This window comes from Acomys russatus, chromosome 32 (genome assembly GCF_903995435.1).
Source record: "Acomys russatus chromosome 32, mAcoRus1.1, whole genome shotgun sequence".
NCBI lineage: Eukaryota > Metazoa > Chordata > Mammalia > Rodentia > Muridae > Acomys > Acomys russatus.
This window is the reverse complement of record NC_067168.1, coordinates 45,764,002-45,791,048: the sequence shown is the minus strand read 5'-3', so window position 1 is coordinate 45,791,048 and position 27,047 is coordinate 45,764,002. Positions and strand designations below refer to the sequence as shown.

General features: G+C 49.0%; 1 protein-coding gene across 2 annotated transcripts in view; it reads right to left on the bottom strand.

The window, feature by feature from the left end:
* Myrip (myosin VIIA and Rab interacting protein) overlaps nt 1-27,047 on the bottom strand; it is a 171,478-nt gene that overhangs the window by 124,313 nt on the left and 20,118 nt on the right. For both annotated transcript variants that reach the window (XM_051140189.1, XM_051140188.1), the window contains exon 2: nt 14,675-14,817. In XM_051140189.1, coding sequence (XP_050996146.1) covers nt 14,675-14,784 — 110 coding nt within the window. In that variant the 5' untranslated portion in view covers nt 14,785-14,817. The remainder of the gene's footprint in view (nt 1-14,674; nt 14,818-27,047) is intronic.

Genomic DNA, 27,047 nt, shown 5'->3' with positions numbered 1-27,047 from the left:
ATGTACCACACACACACAAAGGCATACACATAATTAAAAATTAAAAACAAATTATTTTTTTAAATGAGAAATAGAAAGAAACAGATTCCAAAGAGACTCCACTGTGAAATTCCACTGATACGTTGAGAAACGGGTAGAATGTACTTGTGTCACTGCAAGTCCAGGGTGGCGGAATCCTTGGAGGGGGCGGGGCTAAGGAGGAGCAGAGCCACTTTGGGGCTTCAGCCATTTTCTCCTCTCAGCCTAGGTGCTGGTTATACAGCTGTGTCCATCTCTGCTCTGTGGGTGGCAGCAGCTTCCGCCTCCTCCTGGCATGGAGACCTCAGCCTAGCTACGGCTTGCTCTCCTGAATTCTTCCTCTCTCTCTTGCCTTCACAGTTCTGCCTGTGGCTTAATTCACTTCAGAGATAAAGCCGCCCTTTGCTCCCCCAAAACACGTACCCATCCCGTGGTATAAAATAAAGCCAGCCCCCTCCCGGCTGGGTTAGGAGCACTGCAAGAATCTCTTGGTGGCTCTAAACAAAATTGCTGTTGGAATACTTAAGGTGAATGGTGGCCATAATTTAGCAGTCTGGCTATTGGTAACTACCTTCCTATTTTGCTTTCCTCTCTCCCTTCCTCCCCCCCCAATTCCTCTCCCCCACCCATTTCACAGGTACTGGGGGGTTGAAACCCTGGGCCCCGTGCCTGCTTAGCAAGCTCACCAGCTCTGAGCTGTATCAGTTTCCTCCCCCAGCCCATTTATCTGTGCGTTCACTGTCTTCATTCTGAGGCAGGGTCCGGCTGTTGCCCAGGCTGTGAAATGCATAGATCATACAGGCTCTCCATCTCGGCTCCCAAGTAGCTGGGGTGACAGGCCCATGCCAGCAGGCTGAGACTGAATTTTTCTTATGACTCTAAATCTCTCAGGGCCCCTGGCCATCCCAGAATTTTTCCAACTCCAAGGGCTCTCTCTTCTTGCATTGGCTCATACATGAAGGGCAGAAACAAAGAAAGACCACATTGTCACATTGTATGTCACTGGACCCAGTCCAGTTCTGCTGATGACAGGCCTCCAATGTACAAGCACCATGTGACCCTGGTCACACAGACATCCCCAGCCACAGGGCTCAGGACAGCACTGTATCTGTCCCCTGACCAGACAGACCCAGATCAGACAGTCTGGAGGATCCTGGCCTAGAGAAGACATTTTTGGAATTGCTCACACCTGTTTCTTGTCTAAGCCGTAGGGAGGGTGACACAGGGATGGGGCAGGATGGACACAGAAGACACGGCAAAACATACTGCCTTGGTGAGGACAAAGTGCCAGAGACCCCAACTTGCAAGAAAATGAGGTGATTTCTCTGTAAGAATCGTTTGCCTTGTAAGAAGCGACACTTTACTATTGTCCGGGACACAAGCAACTTGTCCCCATAGATCCTTGAGTCATCTAGGTATGGAAGGCTGTAGCCGGATTTCTGTGCAGACGGAGGCAGCCAAGCTCAAGTGCCTGACTTTGAATAGCCCCAACCACAGAAGGGAACGGGCTAGAATATGATCACGGTCCACCATGGTCCAGCACTCCAAGCAAAGACCAGACAAAGAACAGGGAGTGAGGGTGGGGGACGACCAACACAGGGCTAGTCTGCAATGACCTTTTGGCAAATTGTTTATTGACCCCTCAAGCTAAACTGTCTGTTCTGTTCTTGATGGTCAAAGCCAACAAAGGAAAAGCAATGTGGCTAGACAGAACAAACTTCAAGGCTCTCTTTGACATGTTTGTCTTTGGCCCTGAGTGACAGCTCAGCTCTGACATGGACAGAGTCCCTTGCCCACAGAACGGCAGGAAATGTGTCAAGTCTGATCCCTCACAGGTCCTTCCAACCCAGACATCCAAGACTCAGTGCAGAAGTGCTAAGGAGTCCACATGGCTGGAGGCTGACAGTCAAGGTCATGCAGGTCTGCGCTTAGTTGCCGTGAAGGGCCAATAAGGGTGACTTTGGGTCCAAAGCATCTCTGAATTCAGTGTCTGTGGCATGGACATAGTGAGGCCCACCTCACTGCACCTGATGAACACCAAGCTCAGCTAGAGCCCGGAAACAGGTGGCAGGGCCAACTCCTGGAACTTCTCTTTAGCGAAAAAAAATCAAATAGAAACCATCAGGGTTTGAGAGAGGGGGACAGTGCCTCTGTGGAGAATCTCTGGGGAGACGGAAGGGAGGCTGAGGTGCACAGACCAGACATGGGCACTCTGCAACCTGCTGGTCCTGTGCTGTCTTCTGGAGTCTCAGCTCACTGCACCTGGCTGTACATATCTGGCTGCACATTCTTGGCTGTACACACCTGGTTGAACATACCTGCCTGCACACTCCTGTCTGTACATGCCTGGCTGCACACTCCTGGCTGCACACTCCTGGTTGTACACAAAGCATGGACCAGTACAAACATACCCAAGCAAGGACCATCCATTAGCTGCTGGCAGCTCTTACTTGGAGCCATCAGGTTATAAGCACACACTTAGGTCATGTGTTCAGTCTTCAGGAGTCCCCTCCAATCTCTGTCTTGGGCAACAACATTAACTCCACCCTTTTACCTCACCCACCCCCACTTACCTCATTATCCCCACCCCCATTTCCCTGTACCAGCCATACTGCCCAGATACTAACCCTTTGGGAACAGAAAGAAATTAGAATTCTCAGGAGTTTGGGGGAGAGTCCTATAATCATTGATTCCCTCCTTTTTTCCCCACTCCGTCTTTCCCTTCCTTCCTTCCTTCCTTCCTTCCTTCCTTCCACAGGGTTCTTAGCCCCGGGTGGACCTTGAGGTCCACATCCTCCTGCCTCCACTTACTGACGCTTCAGACAAGTCCCTCCACAGCTCATTCCTGTAGCACTGAGCATCAAACCCAGGACTTAGAGCATGCTAAGAAAGTGCTCTGCCAACCAAGCCACACCCCAGCACCCCTAATCCACACCCTGTCCTCTTCATTAATTACTCTATCTAAAAATTGCATTTAACCAAAGGACACATTTCAGTTACTAGGACTGAAAAAAGCACGCCACCTTACAGCAGCATTTGACCCCTGGGAGATGTCGAATGACACACACCTTCTGATGGCATCGGAAGGGTGCAACATTTGAATCTCTTCACAAAGCTAATAGCGCTACACAGACTCTGGCGCTGATGCTGCCAGTTTAAGGATCTGGTCTTCCTAAATGTTTTGTGTCCCAGAACAACAGTCGTGAGATTTTAATGGAATATATTTTGTCTATAAACTTCTAGTATTTATTCTGTTCACACCACTGACACTTGTTGGCAGCTGAGGCATAACCAAGTTTTACTTTTGACAACAGTCACCGCTTCTCTCCTCAGCACGTGTGACCAGGTCTCACGGAATGCTGACCTTCACCTCCAACCGGACACGGTGCGTCTATGTCTCTATTCGTGCTTTGCTGACAAATAGGTGGCAAATTCTTTCAAATCAGTAGCATCTCTACACTAGCTGGTAAGCAGTACTTCACTCAGAAACTTCAGAATGCTTTTTTCTCTTTTACTGACTTTTCTTGGGGTTGGGACCTGGGGAGGTATACTGATTTCCAGAGGAATTCTGGGAAGGATTCTCACCTCAGTCCAGCCTCTAGCAGCCCTGCTGGGTCCTCCAGAACCCTTTCTCCAACTTCCTGACTGATTCAGTTTCCCTTGAAGCAACAGGGCTCTCAACCTCCCTCTTACCCCCCTTGCTTAGAGAGGATTTTACTCTGCACATCCAACTGTTCCCTGGAGCCTGCCAGTCTGGGATGTACAAAGCCTGGCCTGCTTCACGTCCCAGTGTTTCCATGACCCGAGCAATGGTGATGGGGGTTGATTCCAACTGTCAACATGACACGGCCTGTGGGCATGTCTGAGAGGGAGGCTGCCTTGGTTGCACTAACCATACAGGAAGACCACCCCAAAACTGAGCAGCACCATTCCTCGGTTTGGACCCCTGCACTGCATGATGGAGGCTAGCTGAACACCAGCAGCTGCCCGTGTTGTTTAACGTGGCTGGGAAGTGGCCAACAGCTTCAAGTTCCCGCCTTGATTTCCCCTCGACGATGGCTCGATGATGGAATGAAACCTGGAATTAGAAGACTGGTAGACCCTAAGGCGTATCTGTGGTCACCAGCATAGGAACATGCATGTACAGAAAGAGAGAGAGAGAGAGAGAGAGAGAGAGAGAGAGAGAGAGAGAGAGAGAGAGAGAGAGAGAGAGAGAGAAGAAAGGAAAGAAAAGGAAGGAAGGAGGGAGGGAGGGAGGGAAGAAAGTGGGAAGGAGGGAGGGAGGGAGAGAGAGAGGGAGGGAGGGAGAGAGAGAGGGAGGGAGGGTGGGAGGGAAGGTAGGCCAGGATGTGAACTCTGGCCTCGGGCACTGTGACCCAGGGAGGCAGCTGCTGGGAGCAGGAATAGGAAAGACTCCAATCTAACAGGTGCCCAAGAGAGCAGAGAGGAGCCTGAGTGACTGCGCAGAAGGAAGCTGCCTTTACAAATGGCCCCAGGGCAGCTTCTCCCCATAGGCTATGCCAAAGAAACACAGGCCAGAGGGCTGGGTGCTAAAGGTCAGACCTAGAAGGAGGGCCAGGAAAGCTTTATCAGGGCTTGGCAGCTGAGCCGCTGACATTTGCAATGAGAAAGTAAATAAAGACCAGGAACTCAGAGCCACAGAGCGAGCTGTGAGAGAAGCACTCCTAATGACTGCAGGAGGAACTGTGCGTGCTGGATCTCAGGGGCAGACACCGCACCACCTCGGCACAGCACCGCTGGGGCACGCCTCTCTCCAACGCTCATTATCCCATGCATAAAAGCCACTCCTCCTACCCCATAATCACACGCCAGAGGAAAATGTGTGTCAGAGATGTGGTATAAATTATGAATGAGGCTGTTCCAAAGTCATGTGCTGGGCCGGGGGTGCAGCTAAGTCACAAGGCACTCGCCTAGCGTGCACGTGGCCCTGGGTTCTAATCCAGACGCAACAAAGAAAAAAAAAAGCTCCACGTCAGTTCAAAGGTCATATAACGTGTTTGGCCCACCTCTGACATCAGAGACACAGGGAAGGCTTCCCTCTGTCTGGTGTTGCACACAGCTCCCTTGTGAGTGTGGATGCACACAGCAGGCTTTCCTTTTAAAACTCACTACAGTCAAGGCCTCCCTCTCCTCAGAGATGACTCAACAAGAAGACTAGACTTACAGGTGTCACACTACAGACTAAGACCGGCATGTCAGGGAAGGCTGAGTGCTCTGAGGCTTGGCATGGCTCGGCTGCTGGAGTGCTTGCCTAGCATGCCCCGAGTCCCAGCAATTCATCCCCTGCACTGTATACGCTGGGTGCGGTGCTGCACGCCCGTAATCCTAGCAATCAGAAGGCGGAGACAGAAGGCTCAGAAATTCAAGGTCATCCATCACCCTCAGCTAGAGAACAGACTCAAGGCCAGTGGGGCACATGAATCACATCTTAAAAGAAAAACAAGGACAGCAGCGAGAGGCCTCGGTGGGGAAAGACACTTGCTGTCAACCTTGACAACCTAAGTTTGATCCTAGAACCCAAATAGCAGGAGAGAATCAACTCCAATGAGTTGTTCTCTGACACACACACATACACATGTGTGCACGTATACACGCACACTCATGTACACATGTACGTGTGCATACACACTCATGCACACACTCATACCTGCACACACATGCACACATACACACGCACACACTCAAACACCTGCACATGCATACACACTCATGCACACACTTATACCTGCACATGCATATATACACACACACATGCACACATGCACATACATTCACACAGGCACCCACAATAAAAATAAATGTAATTTTTAAAAAGAACTTGCTCTACCCCAATTGAGAAAGAAAGCTTCTCTTTTTTATTTTATAAGTCTAAAACCACGTAGCCAAGCATCCAGGACCACGCTAGTTAATTAAAGTATCAGGAAAGCTGTACATAGTATCCCATTTAAAACACCCGGGTGTCCACGCTACACAAAGGGGGCATTATCATAGTAAGGCACTTTGTTTAAAATGTAATTTTAAGAACATTTCAAGGTACATCAAGATAGTCTGTGTTCCATTTTCATGTCTGGTCCTTGCAATTTTGATTGTATTTTCAAGAGTCCATTTCCTTTTGTACTTGAGGCACTGGAAATGCATAGTCAATGGATACAGTGTTGTCCAGCACGCGTGGACACAAACCCCAGAACTCCCCCATCCCTGAGCACACACACAGCAGGCACTGTCCAGCCCAGCTCTGGGTATCCAGGATGGCACTAGTTTCACTCTGCCCCAGGGTCCTGGGTGTCCCTGCTTCCCACACCAAGGGCAATGGTTACCGTCTCTCCAGGGTGACTCTACTTCAGTTTGTTTGTGGTTTTGGTTTTTTGAGGCAGGGTTTCTCTGTGTAGCCTTGGCTGTCCTGGACTCGCTTTGTAGACCAGGCTGGCCTCAAACTCACAGAGATCTGCCTGTCTCTGCCTCCTGAGTGCTGGGGTTACAGGTGTGCGCACACACATTAGGTAGGTTTGAATCCACCTCTTACTGTGAGGACCCACAGTCTTTTGGCGGTTCAGTTTCTCTGATGTGTAAACAAGTAAGAGTGGTTCTCTCTCCCTGGGCGGCTGGGAGGACAAAGTGGGACTCGCAAAGCACCACACCGAAAGTAGAATTGCCATGAAGGTGCTTCCTACTGCCACACCGCCAGGCCTGATTTTGTCTTTATCTGTCTTTATCACTGACCCAGGACGCTCCCTGATGCCTGACTGGAAATTCCCAAGGCTCTGGATGAAAGGGCGCTCTAGTTCAGGACGTCTGCCTCACGCTCTCCTTAGCTGGGCTGGGAGGGGCGGGACTGTCTCACCTGCTGTAGACAGCTGGCATCCCGCTGCAGGACTCTGCTCAAGAGTCCGGGTTCTCCCTCGAGGGCGGAGGCCCTGACTCCACTCAGTAATCCCTTTCTCCTCCTATCCTGTGGCTCATTTCCCACTCCCCGGAAGGCTCCTGACATTCAAACCAGGATTCTGAAGCGAATGAATGAATGCCCAGCAGTTTTGTTGTAATCCGTTTGGCCTTTCCATTATTAGTGGAATGCTAGCCATAAAGAGGAGATCTAAGAACCAAACCCCCCTGAGGCCCTTCTGGCTGGGAGACTCCTCCACCACACCCCCTTTCCACTCCCTGAGGTCTCGTGCCTCTTACAAAACCCTCAAGGCCTCCACAGATGTCTGCACTGCCTGGGCTTTCCCCTATCCAAGGGGAACTCTCAAATGGAGCAGGGTCTGTCAGGCCTCTCACTCCACCACAGAACGGGCTGGCTTTGCCCTCAGACTGAGCAGTGTGTGTGTGTGTGTGTGTGTGTGTGTGACCATGTGTGCACTTATGTATGTGTGTGTACACATGTATGTGCTTGAGCACATTTGTGTGCATGTGCACACATATGTGGACTTGTTTATATGTGTCCATGTGTGTAGAAGCGAGAGGGTCAACTGCAGGTGTTTATCAAGAGCTGCCCACCTCATTTATTAAGACGGGGTCTATCATTGACCTAGAACTCACTAACTGGGTTCTGCTAGCTGCCCAGTAGGCCCTAGAGACACACTTACCTTCATCTTCCTGTTGCTGGGGAAGCACAGCCTCCAAGCCCTGCAATTTTTTTTTTTTAAATGTAGGTTCCAGGGCTCTAACTCGGTACTCATGTTTATACCGCTACTGACTGAGCTATTTCCCCGCCCACACACTGATTTCTCCTAGCAGGGGTATGGCTGGCTGAACTTGCAGTCCTCTGCCCCAGATGTCACAGTTAGTCAGAGAGGTTAATGCCTCAGTTGACACAGAGTCTTCAGTGCAAGGACAGCCAGGAAGGAAGTGTGGGCAGACAGATACGTTAGGAACACACAACTGTGTTCACACCAGAAGTCACAGGTTTCCATGTTCCAGCAGACAAGAGGACCTCAGCTTCAAAACGCAGATGTAACCGGGCCAGGGGGTAGGGGGTGGGGTGGGGTGGGGTGGGGGGTGCGGGGGAGGGAGGACGAGGGGGGTGTTGGTTAATTCATTACACCAACCATGTTGTCTCAAACAATGAGCAGCAAAGACAGAAAAGTTTCACTTTTTAGCAATAGAAACTTTAAATTTTCATTTTGCATCATGAAATTTTCTCTTGTTTAAAATAAAAATGAGCCAAGCACTGGTGGCATGTGTCTTTAATCCTAGCAGTTGGGAGGCAGAGGCAGTTCGAGTCCAGCCTGGTCTGTAGATTGCGTTCCAGGACAGCCAAAGCTACACAGATAAGCCCGGTCTTTAAAAATCAAATAATAGGGGCTGGAGAGATGGCTCAGTGGTTAAGAGCACTGTCTGCTCTTCCAGAGGTCCTGCGTTCCATTCCCAGCAACCACATGGTGGCTCACAACATCTGTAATATGATCTGGCGCCCTCTTCTGGCATGTAAGTGTACATGCAGATAGAATAAACAAATTTTTTTAAAAAAATCAAATAATAGTAATAGTAATAATAATAAATAAAAATGAATTGTTGATGGAAAAGATATTAACTTCTTTTACTAAAGTGCTGCATCCTTTCCACTTTAGAAATGGTGACTAAGGGGCTGTCAAGAAGGCTCCTGTAGGTAAAGGTGCCTGTCACCAAGCCTGAAGACTAGGGTTCAATCTCCAGGCCCTGCATGGCAGAATGAGAAAATAAATTTCCACAAATTGTCTGATGCCTCCCTCATGTATGCTAATACTTGAGTGTGTGTACACGAGCATGTGTGATGTGCGCGCACGCGCACACACACACACACACACACACACACACACGCACGCACGCATGCATGCACACACATCCTAAGCTGATTGTGTTCAGGCAATACAAAGGCTCCCTTCTCTCTCTTAGTTTTCACATTGTTGCTAATTCCTAGCAAGAAGTAACTTAAGAGAAAAAGGGCTTATTTGTGCTCAGGGCTTCAGGGGAGAGAGTCCATCGCGGCAGGGAAGTCATGGTGCCTGGAAGGTCCATGGCAGCTGGCATGTGTGGCAGGTGCTAGCTCACTTCTCGGGGACAGGGAAGCAGACACAGGGCAGGAAGTGGGACCAGGGCAGCAAAGTCCACAGACGTTCCCTAGTGACCCTCTTCCTCTAGCTGGGCCCCACTTCCTCAAGATATTACAGCCCATCGAAGCAGTGTGGGGAGTGATGCGTGAACACACAGAGGTGGTTATATCTAAACCCTCTGCAGTGGTTACTGTTCCTGTTGTGAGGAGCGACAAGAAGCAACATCGGGTTTGGAGGTGTTTACTCTGCATTACAGTGCAGGGAGCATAAGGAAAGGCATGGTGACAGAAGTGGGAGGTCGCTGGTCACACTGCATCCACAGACAGGAAGCCAAGAGTGAGCAGGAAGCGGGGAGGCTCTATAAAACCCACGCCCTAGTGACCGGGGCCCTCCAGAGAGGCTCCACTTCCTAACGGTTCCTCACCACAACTATCCCACACACCACCACCACCCGGGACCAAACGTGCATGGGAGAGGGATTCCTATTTTAAACCACACTTTCCTTAACACAGGTGGAGGGCGCTGACAACCCAAGGCCGGCGAGAGGCAGGGAGGCTTAGAAGCCATTCATGATGGATGGGTGGGCGGGTGGATGGGTGTGTGGGTGGGCGGGTGGATGGGTGTGTGGGTGGGTGGGTGGATGGGTGTGTGGGTGGGCAGGTGTGTGGGTGGGTGGATGGATGGGTAGGTGGGTGGGCGGGTGGATGGGTGTGCGGGTGGATGGATGGGTAGGTGGGTGGGCGGGTGGATGGATGGGTGTGTGGGTGGGCAGGTGGATGGGTGTGTGGGTGGGCGGGTGGATGGGTGTGTGGGTGGGTGGGTGGATGGGTGTGTGGGTGGGCGGGTGGATGGGTGTGTGGGTGGGCAGGTGTGTGGGTGGGTGGATGGATGGGTAGGTGGGTGGGCGGGTGGATGGGTGTGCGGGTGGATGGATGGGTAGGTGGGTGGGCGGGTGGATGGATGGGTAGGTGGGTGCATGGATGGGTATGTGTGTGGATGGATAGGTCAGTGTGTGGATAGGTGGCTGACTGGCTGGGTGTGTGGATGGGTGGATGGGTGGGTAGATGAGTGCACGGATGGGTGGGTGGCTTTTGGCCTCCCTCTGTCCTCCCAGCCCCATTAGCCCTTCGAGGTACAAGCACATACTGTCAGTCCAGCAATTGCTGACAATCAATGGCCAGTGGCGTTTACTGGAAACAACTTCCTCAAGTCTAACCCCTGACCCCACACAGACCGAGCTGATTAGAGTTCCGGAAACTGCCTGAAGCTGAGTGAATGCTTGATTCTAGCCTGACTGTACTAAGTAAGTGAGGAATTTTAAAGGCTGCAGCTCTCTTACCCATGCCTCCAAGACTCATTTTTAGCACCACAGTCCTGTGAAATTAACAGTGATTTTTAGAAAACCACTTTGTAAACACACCAAATACAGATGCCATGAGCCCTGGCGACCTTCCATGGGGTCTTTCTGTGTACAAGAGGGCAGATGGCTGAAGTTGGGCAGTCATGGCACCAGGAACAGGGCCAGGCTAGACCGTGCCCCTAGCTGGGCCTCCTCTGGACTGAAGAACGGCCTCTTCATCTGCAAGTATAATAAAATGCTCCACTGCCTCTGGCACTCCCCAACCACACTGGTCATCGTGACACTAGGCTATGGCTTCCGGGACTGCCTTAGCTTCCCACTGCTGGAGGAAGATGCCCTAGCAATGGCAACTGAAGAAGGCTTTGTTTTCACTCACAGTTTGTGGGAAGTCCACCCTGAAGGGGAAAGCATGGTAGAAGGAACCTGAGGCAGCTTCCACAGTCCATCCACAGTCAGGAAGCAAGCAGCAATAAACGCCTGTGCTCGGTTTATTTCCTCCTTTCTTCCATCTCAGCTAACCCAGTCAACACAATCCCCCCAACACACACACATACACACACACACCATAGGCATGCCCACTGGCCCTTCAAGGAGATTCTAGATCTCATTAGAGTTAGCAAATGAGAATAACCATCACAGAGACATAACGCAGTGACATCACAGTGACATCACAGCAAGTCCCCTGCTGGTCCCCACACCCACCTTAGGGTCAGAGCCATCTACTCTGAAGGTCATATCTTGTCACCACAAAGGTGAGTGGAGGGACAGAGGAGCTAGCTGTACCACCTCTTCAATGCTCAGCCTGGAAGTGACACGGTCCCAGCCCCTTACGCCTGACTGGCCAGACCTCCATTGTCATCTCAGTGCAGAAGCAGCGCACCTGGGAAATGCTGGGTGCGTGCTGCTGTACACAAAGCTCACGTGTGGTGGTACCATCCCAGCAGAACCTCGTAACACTATGGCAGGGCACTGAAGAAAGGCCGGCTCAAAATTAAGGCTGCCAGATAAAGCAAGGTGGAGAAGGGGGCTTGAGGTTGGACACCAAACCAGATGTCCGAGCCCAGAGCAAGGCCATCCATGAGGTCCTTACTAGCAGGCACCTGTAGGTACAGGTGAAGCCACAGCTGACAGGCCTCAGCATCTGAGTTATGCTGGAAGCTTAGACCTGGGGGGAGGGGCTGAACTCAGGAAGCGGCTCGCATCTCACTATTATAAACATCTTTAATGATGGGGCTAGGAAGATAGCAAAGTATCTAGTGAGTTCAATCCCAGTAGCCACATAAAAACCCAGGCATGGTGGCCATCTCTGTAATCCCAACACTGGGGAGGCAGAGACAGGAGCCTGGCGCTCACAGGTCAGCCAACTTATTCTGCGAGCCTGAGACCCCGGCGAGAGATCCAGTCTCAGAAAGCAAGGCTGACGGATCCTGAGGAATGACACCTGAAGTGACCTCTGGTTTCCATCTATCTGCATGATACCCACCTGTACACACACACACACACACACACACACACACACACACACACACACACACACGTGCGTGTGTGCATACACGCATACATACACCCCACCACACCCCCAAATCGTAACCCCTAATCCCCCTTCCCTGTGAGACTCCAAAGGCTGCAAATAGCCCAAGAGCCTGCCACATTGCTCCCTCCAGTCAGGGCATCTCACCTCTGCAGGGCTGCTTCCCACCAAAGCCCATGCTGGGTCAGGAGCTGTGTGTGGCTACCTGACAGAAACACCACACCGACAACTGCCCTTATGTCCCCGGAAACCGGAGTATAGAAGAAATGAAGCAGACAGGTGAGCTTTCGGACCATCGACTGAAACGGGGCTATTTTTAGTCTATCTCAGTTTCTTTTTTTTTTTTTTTTCCAGATCTAATTGAGAGGAGGAAGGGAGGAGATGCTTCCTGTGAGGTGGATACAGGCCTCACTGCTGGGAAGATGCAGGCCCACTGCAGACGGAGCTGGAGATGCACCGCCTTAACGGTAATTAATGTATTATTCTCACTGCATCCTGTTTAGACACCCAATATATTTAGCAGCGCCTGGGCCCAGCAGTCCTTCAATGCGCTGTCTGCTTGCTATTTGTTGTCTTAAAGGGACCAACGCTAAAAGAAATCAGTGTCGTGAGCAACAATCACCCCTCTCTTCCCGGAACCCCTCTAACCTTGGAGGTCAAAGGGCCACAATTAGTGGAGGAGTTTCCTGTGCCAATGTTTCCTGGCCCCAAAGCATGCTGCACAACACCTCCCACCTCTGTGTGGTCCCCAGGAACCCGTACAGCCCCGACAGGCACACAAGTTATGGTGCTGTCTGGCTTCCAGACGACAAGGGAAGCAAGCACTTGGTGTCCTACCCTCCCTCCCAAGACTACTTTAAAATAACAACAAAGAAATAAAAATATACTAACTCATAGCAACATTGAGAAGAGGAGGAGAGCTATCAGCCACCTGCAGAGTCCATTCCATTAGAGTCCTGAGGTGGGGAGGGGAGGGATGGGGAGAGGGAGTGTTTCCAGTCATGATTACATAAGAGCTACCTGTTGGCTTCCAGACATTAGAAAGCAAGCCACAAACAACAGAGATTCACAAAGGTTCACGGAGCAGCATGTGGAGGCCCTCAGCACCTGAACTGTTCTGTTCAAAGAGGGGGGGGCGCAGAATATACTGCAGAGTTGTTACCAAGGAAGTGCTGGGCTCTGCGTATGGACACGGCTCTGTTGGAATTGAGAGAGGGTGGGAGGCTTTTGTAGTTAAAAAAAAAAAAAAAAAAAAGACTGTTCTGGTTGGCTTTCACTGTCAGCTTGACACAGCCTGAAGTCGTCTGAGCAGGCAGTCTCAAGGGAGGGAGTTCCTACATCAGATAGGCCAGGGGGGATGACTGTGTGGATTGTCTTGATGTTAGTGACTGTAAAGGACCCAGGCCACTATGGGCGGCACCACTCCCTAGGCAAGTGGTCCTGCGCTGTAGAAGAAAGCTAGCAAAGTGTGAGCCTGAGGGCGAGCCAGGCAGCAGCTCCCCCTACAGCTTCTGTTTGCGTTCTTGCTCTGCCTTCCCAAGTTGTACCACAGCCAGAGACAGAAACTAGAATGGCAGTGAACAGAAAAACCAGCGGAAAACCAAAAGCATAGCACTCGAGAAGCTGAAGACAAAGGCTTGAGAGCAAGTCAGCCAAGTCTCCCTCATTCAAAGCCAAGAACTGACTGGAAGACGGGACACGGCGATAAAGCAGGGAAAGCAAGCGTTCAGATTTAGGAAGTTCACATCAGCAGAACTCAAGGTGACCCTGAACGTGGAGGTCACACCAGGAGAACTCAAGGTGACCCTGAACGTGGAGGTCACACCAGGAGAACTCAAGGTGACCCTGAACGTGGAGGTCACACCAGAAGAACTCAAGGTGACCCTGAACGTGGAGGTCACACCAGGAGAACTCAAGGTGACCCTCAACGTAGAGGTCACACCAGGAGAACTCAAGGTGACCCTCAACGTGGACCTTCAATGTGGAGGCCACACCAGGAGAATTCAAGGTGACCCTCAATGTGGAGGTCACACCAGGAGAACTCAAGGTGACCCTCAACATGGAGCAGAGGACTTGTGCTTTGTGCTGGAAGATCTTCGTCATTTTCTTTTCACTACCTGCATGACACCATCTGTAATGCTTAAAAGTCCACATGACTAGATCACCCAGGAGAGACACCTCTAGGTGTTTGTGAGGGTGTTTCAGAGAGGTCTGATGGAGGAAGAAAGACCTATTCAACTGTGGACCAGGTGTTCAGAATGAATAAAAAGAAATAAAGGAGCTGGAGATGAGGCCATTGTTGTCAGAGGAAAAATTCCACGCCTGAGACCTGAACCCACACAAGCCCAGAATGAATTCAGCCTCAGACTACAGAGGAAAACTCTTGTGAGTCTCATGTCCAGTAAAGGAACTGCTGAAAAGGAAGTAGTGTTTTCTATGACATTACCTGTAGTCACTGTTGCTAAGCCTCTCCCGGGCACCTTAAATGCCAGCAGTGTGGAGGTGAGACAAACATTAGATGTCTGTCCGCCATATCTTAAGTCCCTTTGGCTCAGTACCAGACTCTCACTAAGACAATACAGGTGTGACACCCCTGGGCTAGGTACTTCCTGACACATGTCGCTAGATACAGGAAGGCCTTCAACAAAGGACAGGATGGCCATTCCATAAACTTAAGTATGTGACTATGACGTAGACACAGCTGAGCCCTCTCACCTCAGCCGCTCTTCCTCCTTCTTGCGAAGATTGAAGTCTCTCTGTACCACCTGGAGAACGTGTTCCGTCTCGTCATCGGTCAAACCCGACAGGTCCAGCTTCCTCCCCATGACCAGAGTTAAACGTGGACAACCGAACTAGATCTGGGGAGTGAAAGGAGAGAACACAGACTGAGGACACGACCGAGCCCAGTGTGGACAGAATTCACCCTCAACATTGACTGGCACTAAACACAGCGTTTCTGCGGAGGAGCGTACAAAGGCACCTCGTTCCTCTGAACCCACAGGTGCCGCATCTAGACGGCTCTGGCCAGACTTCACGGAAGAGGGAAACTGAGCGCCTGCCAGTTTCACGCTCTCAGCTCTTCAGTGGGGACAGAGATATCTGTACGTCAGGCATGGTGGTACACACCTGGGACCCCAGCAATCAGGAGGTGGAGGCAGGAAGGTCGGTAGTTTCAAGGCATCCTGGGATATATAGTGAGCTCCAGGCTGGAACACCATGAGAAGAAAAGAGGGAGGGACGGAGGGAGGGGGGAAGGGGGGAGGGAGAAAACCAAACCAGAAACAACAGGAAATCTATCCTTTTCTTTAAAAAAAAAAAAAAAAATACAGGTTTCCACAAAGCACTGAAAAGCAATAGTCAAGAATTCTTAATTCCTATATTTTGACAGGCTATAGGTATTCTATTTCATCACAAAGTATATTATAATATTTTCTTTAAGAAAGCAATACCTATGTGCACTAACACTGGAAATCCTGAGATAATGTATAAAGCCGGGGGGGGGGGGGGGGGGGGGGGGGAACCAAAGCGTAACATTTTGTGAATACAGTATCTTCTGAGGATGTAAGGTACAACAAGGACTGGCTCAGTTGCAGAGCACTTGGTAGCAGCACCAAGCCCTGAGCTCAGTCCCCAGCAGTGCATAACGTAGGTGTGGAGGGGGGGGCTGGGGGGTCCCAAACTCACAGGTGGAGGCAGGAGGCCCAGAAGTTCAAGGCCATTGAACTTCCTTTTTACAGAAATATTCCTTAGCTTTTACCTATTTTTTTTTCTTCTGTTTTTGGTCTCAGTTATGTAAGGAATTCAAGGCCAACCTAAGGTACATGAAAACCCATCTCAAAAATGAATGAATGAATGAATGAATGAATGAATGAATGAAGAAATAAATAAATGAAGCAACACAAAGCCCAACCAAAACAAAACTAATATACATGTGTTATAATAAATTATCTGAAACTTCTAAAGAATTATAATTAGGGATTTTAATTTAAAAAATGACACTGGGATTATAATAAATAAATGTCCTTAATAATGTTTCCATTGAACAATTGTCATAGCTGTAGTATTTCATGCATATATATTAAGTTATAATATCCACAGCATCCTACGGGCAGTCATTACCCACTCACACATGAGAAAGCAAGGCTTGCACTCGCGCACCCTCTGTCTAAGGAGTGACACACTGCCTGCCTGTCTCTCTGCCTCAGGGCCCTGGCTCTGCCCACGTACATCTTCTCTAACAAGCAGAGGGCAACGTGGACCTTGGCCTTTAACCTGGAAGGTTCTGAGTCCTTTGTTCTTCTTTAATGTGTGCAAACTAGGAACAGCAGGTCCCATTACAAGCACACGCTGCACATGTGTGTGTATGTGCATATGCATGTGTGTGCATCCCATGTTGTGCAGCTGCCTTCAGAGGCCAGAAGGGGCTATTTGTTGTGGGGGTGCTAGGACCTGGAACTGGAGCTACAGACGGCTGTGAGCAGCCCGTGTGTGTGTGCACGTGTGTGCGTGTGTATGTGTGTGCAGGGGCTATTTGTTGTGGGGATGCTAGGACCTGGAACTGGAGCTACAGACGGCTGTGAGCAGCCCGTGTGTGTGCACGTGTGTGTGTGTGTATGTGTGTGCAGGGGCTATTTGTTGTGGGGGTGCTAGGACCTGGAACTGGAGCTACAGATGGCTGTGAGCAGCCCGTGTGTGTGCACGTGTGTGCGTGTGTATGTGTGTGCAGGGGCTATTTGTTGTGGGGGTGCTAAGACCTGGAACTGGAGCTACAGGTGGCTGTGAGCAGCCCGTGTGTGTGCACGTGTGTGTGTGTGTATGTGTGTGCAGGGGCTATTTGTTGTGGGGGTGCTAGGACCTGGAACTGGAGCTACAGATGGCTGTGAGCAGCCCGTGTGTGTGCACGTGTGTGCATGTGTATGTGTGTGCAGGGGCTATTTGTTGTGGGGGTGCTAAGACCTGGAACTGGAGCTACAGGTGGCTGTGAGCAGCCCGTGTGTGTGCACGTGTGTGCATGTGTATGTGTGTGCAGGGGCTATTTGTTGTGGGGGTGCTAGGACCTGGAACTGGAGCTACAGACGGCTGTGAGCAGCCCATGTGTGTGCACGTGTGTGCGTGTGTATGTGTGTGCAGGGGCTATTTGTTGTGGGGGTGCTAGGACCTGGAACTGGAGCTACAGACGGCTGTGAGCAGCCCATGTGTGTGCACATGTGTGCGTGTGTATGTGTGTGCAGGGGCTATTTGTTGTGGGGGTGCTAGGACCTGGAACTGGAGCTACAGACGGCTGTTTGTTTTTAAAGCAAAGTCTGGCTGACCTTCAACTCACTTTGTAGCCCAGACTGGTCTTGAACTCACAGCAATCCTCTGGCTTCAGACTCCTTATTGCTGGAATTACAGTCACACACTACTACTCCGCTACCTGGTTGCTATATTTTTAAAGTTATGTGTTCTTTCATTTCCAAGTAATAAACAAGAAACAGAGAAAACAGAGTGGCTTTTGTCCTCACGTCTCTTGTTAAATGATTTAAAACCACGTGATGGCATAATACAAACTAATCTCAAGATTTCACCACAAATTAGCACAGAAATGCTAAGCGTTAGAACAGTTCCCTCCAACAATGCAACAAGAAAACAAACCACCCACCTGCTCTACCCGAGTGACACTGAGGTAGGAGGGTGACCTGCCAGTCAGGAGAAGCCAAAGCTGACAGTCTCGCCCAGGGAGGAGCGTGACTAGCCACCACCTCCAGTGTACCCACAAGCAAGAGGAGCCCTACAGTGGGTGCAGCAGAAATGTGGGTGAACATCTTCCTTTAAACACCCTTTAAAGGAAATGGAGATGGCTCAGTGGGAAAGAGCACTGGGTGGCCAAGAATGAAGACCTGAGTTCAAATCCACAGATGCTACATAAAAAGCCAGGCAGGTGCTGGAGAACTGCCTCAGCGGCTAAGAGCACTGGCTGCCCTTGCAGAGAACCCAAGCTCAGGTCCCAGAACCCACATGATGGCTCACAATCAAATATAACTCCAGTTCTAGTGGATCTGATGCCCTCTCTGGCCTCTGTGGGAACCCAGCACACACAGGGTGCACAGACATACATGTGGGCAAATCAGTCACATAAACTAGAAATTAGTCTGGGGTGGTGTGAGCTGGGCATAACCACACATGCCCGTGTAACCTCAGCACCATGGGGGCAGAGACAGGAGGATTCCTGTGTTTGCTGACTTCCAGCCTTCTCTAGGTTCTCTGAAGGAAGAGTCTGGAAAATGACACAGCAGGACACTCAACGAAAGTCCTCCGTTAATTTCCCCACGTGTATGCATAGGTATACACATTTGCACATGGATGCACACAGACACAGTACACACACACACACACACACACACACACACACACACCCCTAGGGCCCTATGGTGGGCTTTCCCTGATGGAGACAGTCCTGTCCCCGTGGCATCACTGATGATGATGATGAGATTCTAAGATGCCCAGCTGGCCAGATACAGCAACAAGGATCTGACCATATCTACAAAGGACTGACTAAGACTCAAGAGGGCTACATGGCTCTAAATGGCCCAGAGTACAGAGAGCACTTCCTGAAAAATAGTGCAAGCTTGTCCCTTTCCATAACAAGCATAATTAGTTCCATAAGCAATAAATCAGTTAGCACCATCGGACTGAGGAAAGATGCCTTTCCAATCATGAATCACAGGGCACTGAGGTGGCACCCTACCTTGGAAGATGAGAAGAGACACCTGACACCTGGGAGGAGAGGTGCATGCCCAGATACACAGGAGGTGCAGGCATTCCCGGCCCCATCAGGGCTGCTACCACCTGCTTCCTCTGGCTGATACCCAACCGAGATGCATCCTAAAGACATCCTAAAATTCAGTAATGAGAAAATGAATACCACCTCAGCATTTATATAGTGCCACCTCCCAAAAGCGTGTTTGCTGAGTTATTGTTCCCACGAGCAGCTTGTCACAGAGGAGCTAAGTGTCACGCTCTGCCGTCCTCGTGGGACTCCACAGGCTTATGAGATAATCAGCTCTCAGAAGTCTGCAGCCAAGGCAGCAGGTTGAGCTCAGTTCAGTTGACCGTGGCCGTGTGACCGTTGGGCCGTTTCCTGAGCAGCGCCTGCCTTTTCAGGGCTAACTGGGAGGCTGCACCAAGTGAAAGCTCTGCCAATACCCTCTGGTAGCCTCCACAGGACCCTTGAGCTGATGTGCTTTGTGAATAAAACTATCAGAAGTCACGTGACCTTCAGCAGTGCTTTGTCAGGGCTGGGCAGAGGCTCAGCGGTTAAAAGCCGTACTGCCCTTGCAGAGCATCGGCACTTGGTTCCCAACACAAGGGGCTCACAAGTTTCCGTAACTCCAGATCTCCTTCCTGCGGCCTCTGAGGGTACCTACAGACACAAAAACATCACCATACGCTAATGACTTCAAAATCAAAGCCAATGGGTGCTGGGGCTGGAGCCCAGTTGGCAGAGGGCTATGCCGACACGCACAAGGCCCTGGCTTTGAAACCCAGCACATTGTGAACCAGCGCTGGTGGCCTACAGCTTTAAGGGGAAAGACAAGAGCAAAGCAAAGGTGGTGCTTCCTTAGGAAACTGGTCAACAGAGACCTTGGGAGTGAAGATAACCTCAGACACTGCAGGGGCACTGGAAACATGTGCAGTGGGATGGTCACCAGGAAAGGTCACCGGGAAAGGTCAGTGTTTGCAGGACTGACATTCTGGGCAGGACCAGACCAGAACCAAGGACAGATGCCTGAGTGAAGTCTTTAAGTCTTTACCAGCCCAAACTTTTGTGGGGTTCTTGCTTTAGTGTGTGTGTGTGTGTGTGTGTGTATCTGTATGTGTGTGTATGTGTGAGTGTGTGCATGTGTGTGCGCATCTGTATGTATATGTCACTGTGTGTATGTGTGTGTGTGTGTGTGTGTGTGTGTGTGTGTGTGTGTATCGGTATGTGTGTTGTGTGTGTGTATATCTGTATGTGTGTGTATGTGTGAGTGTGTGTATGTGTGTGCGCATCTGTATGTATATGTCACTGTGTGTATGTGTGTGTATGTGTGTGTAGATCTGTATGTGTGACTGTATGTGTGAGTGTGTGCATGTGTGTGCGCATCTGTATGTGTGTATGGGTGAATGTAGCTGTATGTGTGTGAATGTGTTTGACTGGGTGGGTTTATGAGTGTGTGAGTATGTGTGGATGCTTGTGTGTGCATCTGTATGTGTTTATAAGTGTGTGTGTGTGTGTGGTGTGTGTGGTGTGTGTGTGTCTGCGATGTGCCTTGTATGGAAAGAAAACATGAGGTAAATGCTCTGGCACCTCCTCACTGACTAGAAGTGAAGCAGAATATAAAGATATTGGGCTGGAGAGATGGCTCAGAGGTTAAGAGCACTGCCTGCTCTTCCAAAGGTCCTGAGTTCAATTCCCAGCAACCACATGGTGTCTCACAAAACATCTGTAATGAGATCTGACGCCCTCTTCTGGCCTGTGGGTATACATGTAGGCAGAGCGCTGTATACATAATAATAAATAAAAAATAAAAATAAGAATATAAAGATATTGTTCCCTCAAAGGGACTGAGAAGCTAGGCCTTTCTCACTAAAGTGACTTACCTTGCAGAGGGGGGGGCGGGGGGGAGAGAGAAGGAGGGCTGGGAGAATTTGGCCCGGAAAGAAATAAAAGCTCACAGACGGTTAGAGACCGGTTTCACTGTGTTTGAAGCCCGTGCTGCCTGGCGTGGTGGACCACTGGACCTCACTGCATCTGCTCCCTGACACAGACTGGCTCTTCCTCTAAAACGTGCCCATGCTAAGCAGCCAGAGCAGACAGGATGGTGAGAGTGGCCCAGGGCTGAGCCTCATGCAAGCTGGATTTGGGAGCCTCTCCTGGGGACTCTGATGTGGCCATTGAGTGAGAGAGTGAGAGGCTGGGTGGGGCCTGCTCCACTCCTGCCTGAGAGGCTGGCACACTCTTATCACTGTACAACATTCTGGTTTTGTTTATTTTGATCAATTCCACCTCACAAAGCACAGGGGAGGGAAGGAAGGATACAAGACTGGAGAAGGGGGGAATCTGTTTTTAGAAGTGTAGTCAAAGAACTAAAGACTTCCACAAAAATATTCCTTCACTTTGCTGAACTAGAAAAAAAACTCAATCTTCCCACTAAGCAGAAAGAGAGAACTAGCAAGACAAAGGCAGAAATAAAGAAAACTATGGTGGTTTGAATCAGAAAAATGGCATCCATAAACATTTGAATGCTCATGGCATTGTTTGGGGAAGTTTAGGAGGTGTGGCCTTGCTGGAAGAAGTATGTCACTGGGAGGGGGGGCGAGCTTTTAAAGTATATAACCTCAGGACCCTCACCCTCTCTGCTCCGTGGTGTTTGTTCCTGTTGGCACACCTCCCTAGCATGATGGACTCTCCCTCTGAAACTGTAAACTTTCTTCTTTAAGAAACTAACACAAAAAGGAGAGAGAAGTCCACAAAACCTAAAGTTCGTTCTTTGACAACAGAACCAAAATGGACCATTAGTGACACCAACCATGAAGAAGAAAGTTTGAATCATTAAGGTGTAAAAAATTAAGGTGTAAAAAAAAAAATAGACATCAGCCGGGCATGGTGGCGCACGCCTTTAATCCCAGCACTCGGGAGGCAGAGGCAGGTAGATCCCTATGAGTTCAAGGCCAGCCTGGTCTACAAAGCGAGTCCAGGACAGCCAAGGCTACACAGAGAAACCCTGTCTTGGAAAAAAAAAAAAAGACATCAATAGACCTTAGAGAAACAGAAGGGATTAAAGAGGAATACTATGAACAATTAAAACATCAACAAATGTCTTAGATAACAGATGGCCTAGCTAATATTGAAAAACTCCTAGGATGCCATTTCCAAAACTGACCCAGGAAAAATTAAAAACCTGAGTTGACAAATAACTAATAAGGAGACTGAATCCGTAGTAACAACAAGACTTTTCCAGGAAGGAAAACAGAGGACTGGGTACCTTCACTGACAGATTATTTCACACAGAGGGAAAAGAGTGGGCACCAGTCCTCCATAAACAGGACAAAGAGTAGATAAGCCTCCCCTTGTATAAAGGGAACAGGTTTCATCAAATACCCAAAGCAAACAGAGACAGCGTAACAAAGTAACACAACAAAACCAACACCTTACAAATACAGCTTCTAAAACCTTGACCAGTGTTGATCAAAGCCAGTCACGTGACAAGGGCTTATGCTAGAAGGCAAGGCAGACACTGCCGGAGGTGCTTTCCCTGCTGCTGGGATGAAATCCCCAGAGAAGCAACCAAAGGAGGCATGGCTTCATATTGGCTCACAGTTCTAAGGCACAGTCAGTCCATCACGGTGGAGGCTGAATGGCAACAGCTGGCCACATTGTGTCCACAGCCAGAAAGCTGAGCAATGAATGCTGGTGTTCAGCTCACGTCACACTGTATCCACAGCCAGAAAGCTGAGAGATGAACGCTGGTGTTCAGCTCACAGTCTCCTTTCCATCCAACCCAGGACTCAGCCCAGGACCTGGTAATTTATAGTTTTGGTTGTGAGCCTAGCCTTTAACGGCTGAGCCATCTCTCCAGCCCTCCCTTGCAATTTAAACTACTCTTTGCTTCATGTTCAATAACATTATTAGAACTAGTTATTTTTTTACATGCTTGTCAGAGCTGGAAGCGGCTCACCCACTGTTACAGCATTAGAAACTCCTTTAGGCTTCTTTCTTTCACTTTCACCTCCTCTGCCTGGATAATTTTAATATTTATTTGTTTGGTTTTTTATCAAGTCTGCTAATTGAAGCCCACTACTAAATTTTAAGTTCTGTCACTGTGTCCTTCAGCTCCGAGATAGAACAGTTTATGGCTTTGGCTTGTTTGCTAAACTTTTCACCTTGTTCATGTATTATTTTCCTAATTTTTTTTACTCTCTGGATTTTATTGTCATTTGGTGTAAGTTAATTCTTCCATGTCTCTTTTTTAAAAACTCTCCCTTGTGAATGGGTATGGGGGGAAGGAGTATATGGTGTGTGTGTGTGTGTGTGTGTGTGTGTGTGTGTGTGTGTGTGTGTGTGTGCGTGCACGTGTGTGCACGCATCTAAGAGGTCAGGAGAGGTAAGCATGTGCCAGTGTGTGCATGAAGGTCAGAAGACAATCTTGAGGGACGGTCCTTGCCACCTTGTTCAAAACTGAGTATCTCTGACACTTTTTGCTTCTGACAGAAAGCTGGCTGGCCCAAGATCTCCCAGAAAGTCTCCTGTTCCTGGCTCCTGGCTCTCTGCATGGGCAGACAGAGCACTAGGGTTACAGATGTGTGCTACTGCACCCGGCTCTTATGTGGGCTCCTGGGATTCAAACTTGGGTCCTCATGCATAAGAAGCAAACACTCTGCCCACTGAGCCATCATCTCTCCAGTGCCACATAGGGCTTACTAAGCTTTATTCACTTAAAACTCCTTAAATGAGGTATTTTTTTTTACATGACTTTGTGCATGTCGGTATATAAAATGGTGTACAAATCAAACATTTACATATTTACAAATAGAAACACATTACTAACAAAAAATCTTAGCGTCATTTTTCTTGCTTTATTGGTAATGACTGCTCTTAGAGGAAAAACAACTGCCCCAGTGTCCATATGAAAGCACAGCCTATCTCTGTGCTATTTGATAATAGAGCTATGTCTGCAGCCCCCACCTCTGTCTCCCCACTCTCTGAGTACTGCAGAGACCCATGGAGCCTCTTCAAGTTTCCCGTCTGCTTCCTGTCCTTGATGTGCACTCATATCGAGCCCATGGACAGAAAGCCACCAAGGAACACTTGAAAAAGTACACAGTACTGCAGGGGGCCAGACACGTCCCTTTTCCTTTCAACTGGATAGAGAAGGTCTTTGCTCTCTTGACTATAGAAAGGCCTGGTCCATTTCTTCTGCCTGTAATAAAATATGTATCCACTTAAGAGCTTATATCTAGCTATACTTGGAATGAGACCACATAATTAGGCTAAAGAACAAAACATCATTAGAAACACAGTAAAACCTAAGTCAGACATCTCTAATTCTGAATCTGCCATCAAACACAGCTAAAATTCACAATCCCATTTGTTCCTCAAACAGAAGAAGTAAGACACCCAATAGCAGACAAGAAAAGAGTATGCACCTTCAAGAAGAAACAAATGACTAACTCAGAAGCATCCATTTATATCTAAAGACGTCAATTACAGGCCAACAACAGCTTGCAGTACTTGGATTTTTTTAAAGACTTTATTTATTTGTATTGTGTATGGATGTTTTGCCTGCATGAACGTCTGTGCACCACAGGTGTGCAGTGGCTAAAGAGACGCTGGATGCCCTGGGACTAGAGTTACTATCTGAGTCACTGTTCTATTGCTACAAAGAGACAAGGAAAGTACTTAATTGGGTGCTGGCTTACAGATTCAGAGATTTGGTCCATTATCATCATGGCAGGGAACGTGGCGGCATGCAGGCAGGTACTGGAGCAGTAGCTGAGAGCTACATCCTGATCCACAGGCAGAGAGAGACAGACAGACAGACAGACAGACAGACAGACAGACAGACACTGGGCCTGCCATGGGATTCTGCATCTTCAAAGCCCACCACAAGTGACACACTTCCTCCAACAAAGTCACACCTCCTAAGCCTTACAATCCTTTCGAACAGTTCCACTCCTAGTGACTAAGCATTCAAATGCATGAGGCTATGGGGGTCATTCTCATTCAGACCAGCATGGTGACAGTCGGTTGTGTGCAGCCATGTTGGTGCTGAACTTGGGTCCTCTGAAAGAGCAGCCATGCTCTTAAATGCCAAGCCGGCTCTCTAGCCCCAAGAGAGTTTGGGTTTTTAACATGGGAACTTCAGGGATTCCTACAGTCACAGAGTTTAGAACTGAGGCCTAGTATCTCATGAGTTCTGTCCTTGTCAAACCTTTGTTTTTAGAGTGGAGTCTAGGAGGGCTGTAATAAAGAACCATTAGACAGCCCCCAAAGAATGGGCTGGTGCCCTAAGGATGTACAAGGCTGGCACATGGAGCAGACAAGGGGAGGCAGTGCCCAGGACAGCTCAGACAAGATTCCTTGGCAAAAGACCATCACATAAAGTATATTGATTTTAGGGGCTGGAGAGTCAGCTCAGTGGTTAAGAGCACTCGCTGCCCTTCGAGAGGGACTGGGTTTAGTTCCCAGCACACATATGGCAGCCGTAACTGTAATTCTAGAGGACCCAGTACCTCCCTTCTGGCCTTTGAGGGCACCAGACACATGCACGGTACATTTACACATAACACATGTATGCAGGCAAACCAGTCAAATACATAAAAATAAATCTTAACTGCACATTAATTTTATAGCAGAGTATTTAAGCACAGGACTGTGTATCATTTTCTACAGGAGGAACGGGTTCCCATCTGTCTGAACATTCGTGCTTTGTGACGTTGGGTACACGAATGACCCCGGTTTTGTCTTTATTTGGAGATTAACACGGATTAAAGAGATGCATGCATGTGTATGTGTCAAGGGTAGACTTGTGATGGCTACTTCTGCCTCTTAACCTAGAAGCTGGTTTTGGGTGAAAATAACACTTGAATCGCTGCATTCAGGAAGCACCTTTCCCTGTGTTTCAGTAAAGTCTACTGTGAACCGACTACATCCAAACAGCTGAGGACGGCTGACCAGCCCAGGACCTACAGGGGATGGGAAGAGGGGAAGGCGGAGCAGGAAAAGAGGTGAAAGGGAGTCCACAGGATGACCAGAGAACGAAGCTTTGCCCAGAGCAGGCAGAGACAGGATCGCCCTGTCTGATCCTACTGATCCTTGTGACCCGTACTTTGTTTGTTTGGGTTTTTTTTTTGTTTTTGTTTTTGTTTTTTTAAAGATGTTTGAAGATACCCACACCCTCTGTGTTCTTGCATATTCTTCAGAAGTCTCGGGATCACATATTTTGATCTGCATGTTGCAGAATCCTTCAGTGACTCCAGGAACGTTTCCCCATATTGCATGAAATTAAACAATTTAAATTAAATAAATTGTTTAAAGCTAGAACAAATTTGCTCTAGGATATTTTTCTCATCTGTCCCTTCTGAAACTGGTAACTAGTTTGTGGTGGGGTTCTGTATAGTGGGCCTAGGGTCTCAGAGCTTTGTTTCTCAGGACAAATGGTGCAAGTGTGGCTGGGTCAGAGCCTCAGAACTTAAGTAAAGCCATGCGACCGTACCCGCAGCCCAGGAGCCCCTCCAGCCTCAGCCATCACTTGGTTGCTTGTGTCTCATGGCATTTGTGTGTGGACTGATCGATTTGAGAGCAGCCTATGAAAAATAATTCTTCCAATGGGTCACCAAGTCCTGTCCAAGGCCTGTTACTATGACAGTGCCAACCTTTCCATGCCAAGTAACACTGACTGAAGTCAAAGTGCCTTAAAAGCCCCTAAAATTCGATATAAAACCTTGGAACTCAACATTGTTGATATATAGACAGAAAAGAAAATGGGTCCAGTTATGTTCTTCAATACAAATAAAGAAAAATAGATGATTGTGGTAAAGAGATGACAACGTAAACTCCATATTTCCAAGGTGGGAATTTTTTTTAAGTTAAAATTCCAAACCAGATTCCAGGTGCTTCAGCTAAGTGCCTCGGAGACCAGAACCCATGTTTACAGAAACGTCCACTTCAAACTAGTCTCATAGCAGCTCCCCTGGACATCATTGGTCACATCACAGGAGCTAGCCAGGGTGGCTCTAAAGGTCAACAGGGACCTGAACTGGGACGCATCCATTTAACGGTAGCAGTAGGGTGCAGAGGGGAATAACAGGGCTGGGAGCTGTTGGGGTGGTTACAGAGACAGGCCTTTAAGAAATGGGTGTAACTTGACAGCTTTTGAATGTCTGCATGTAGCCTGGAATACTTCCTCTGTAGATGAGGTGCAGTCATCCAGACACACGAGAAAAGAACGAGGTCGGTTAGTCACATCACCTGTGGTACTCCAGCGAGCCCCTCCATAAAATGAGCATGAGGTTGACTGCTCACAGCACCTGTGGTACTCCAGCGAGGCCCTCTGTAAAATGAGGA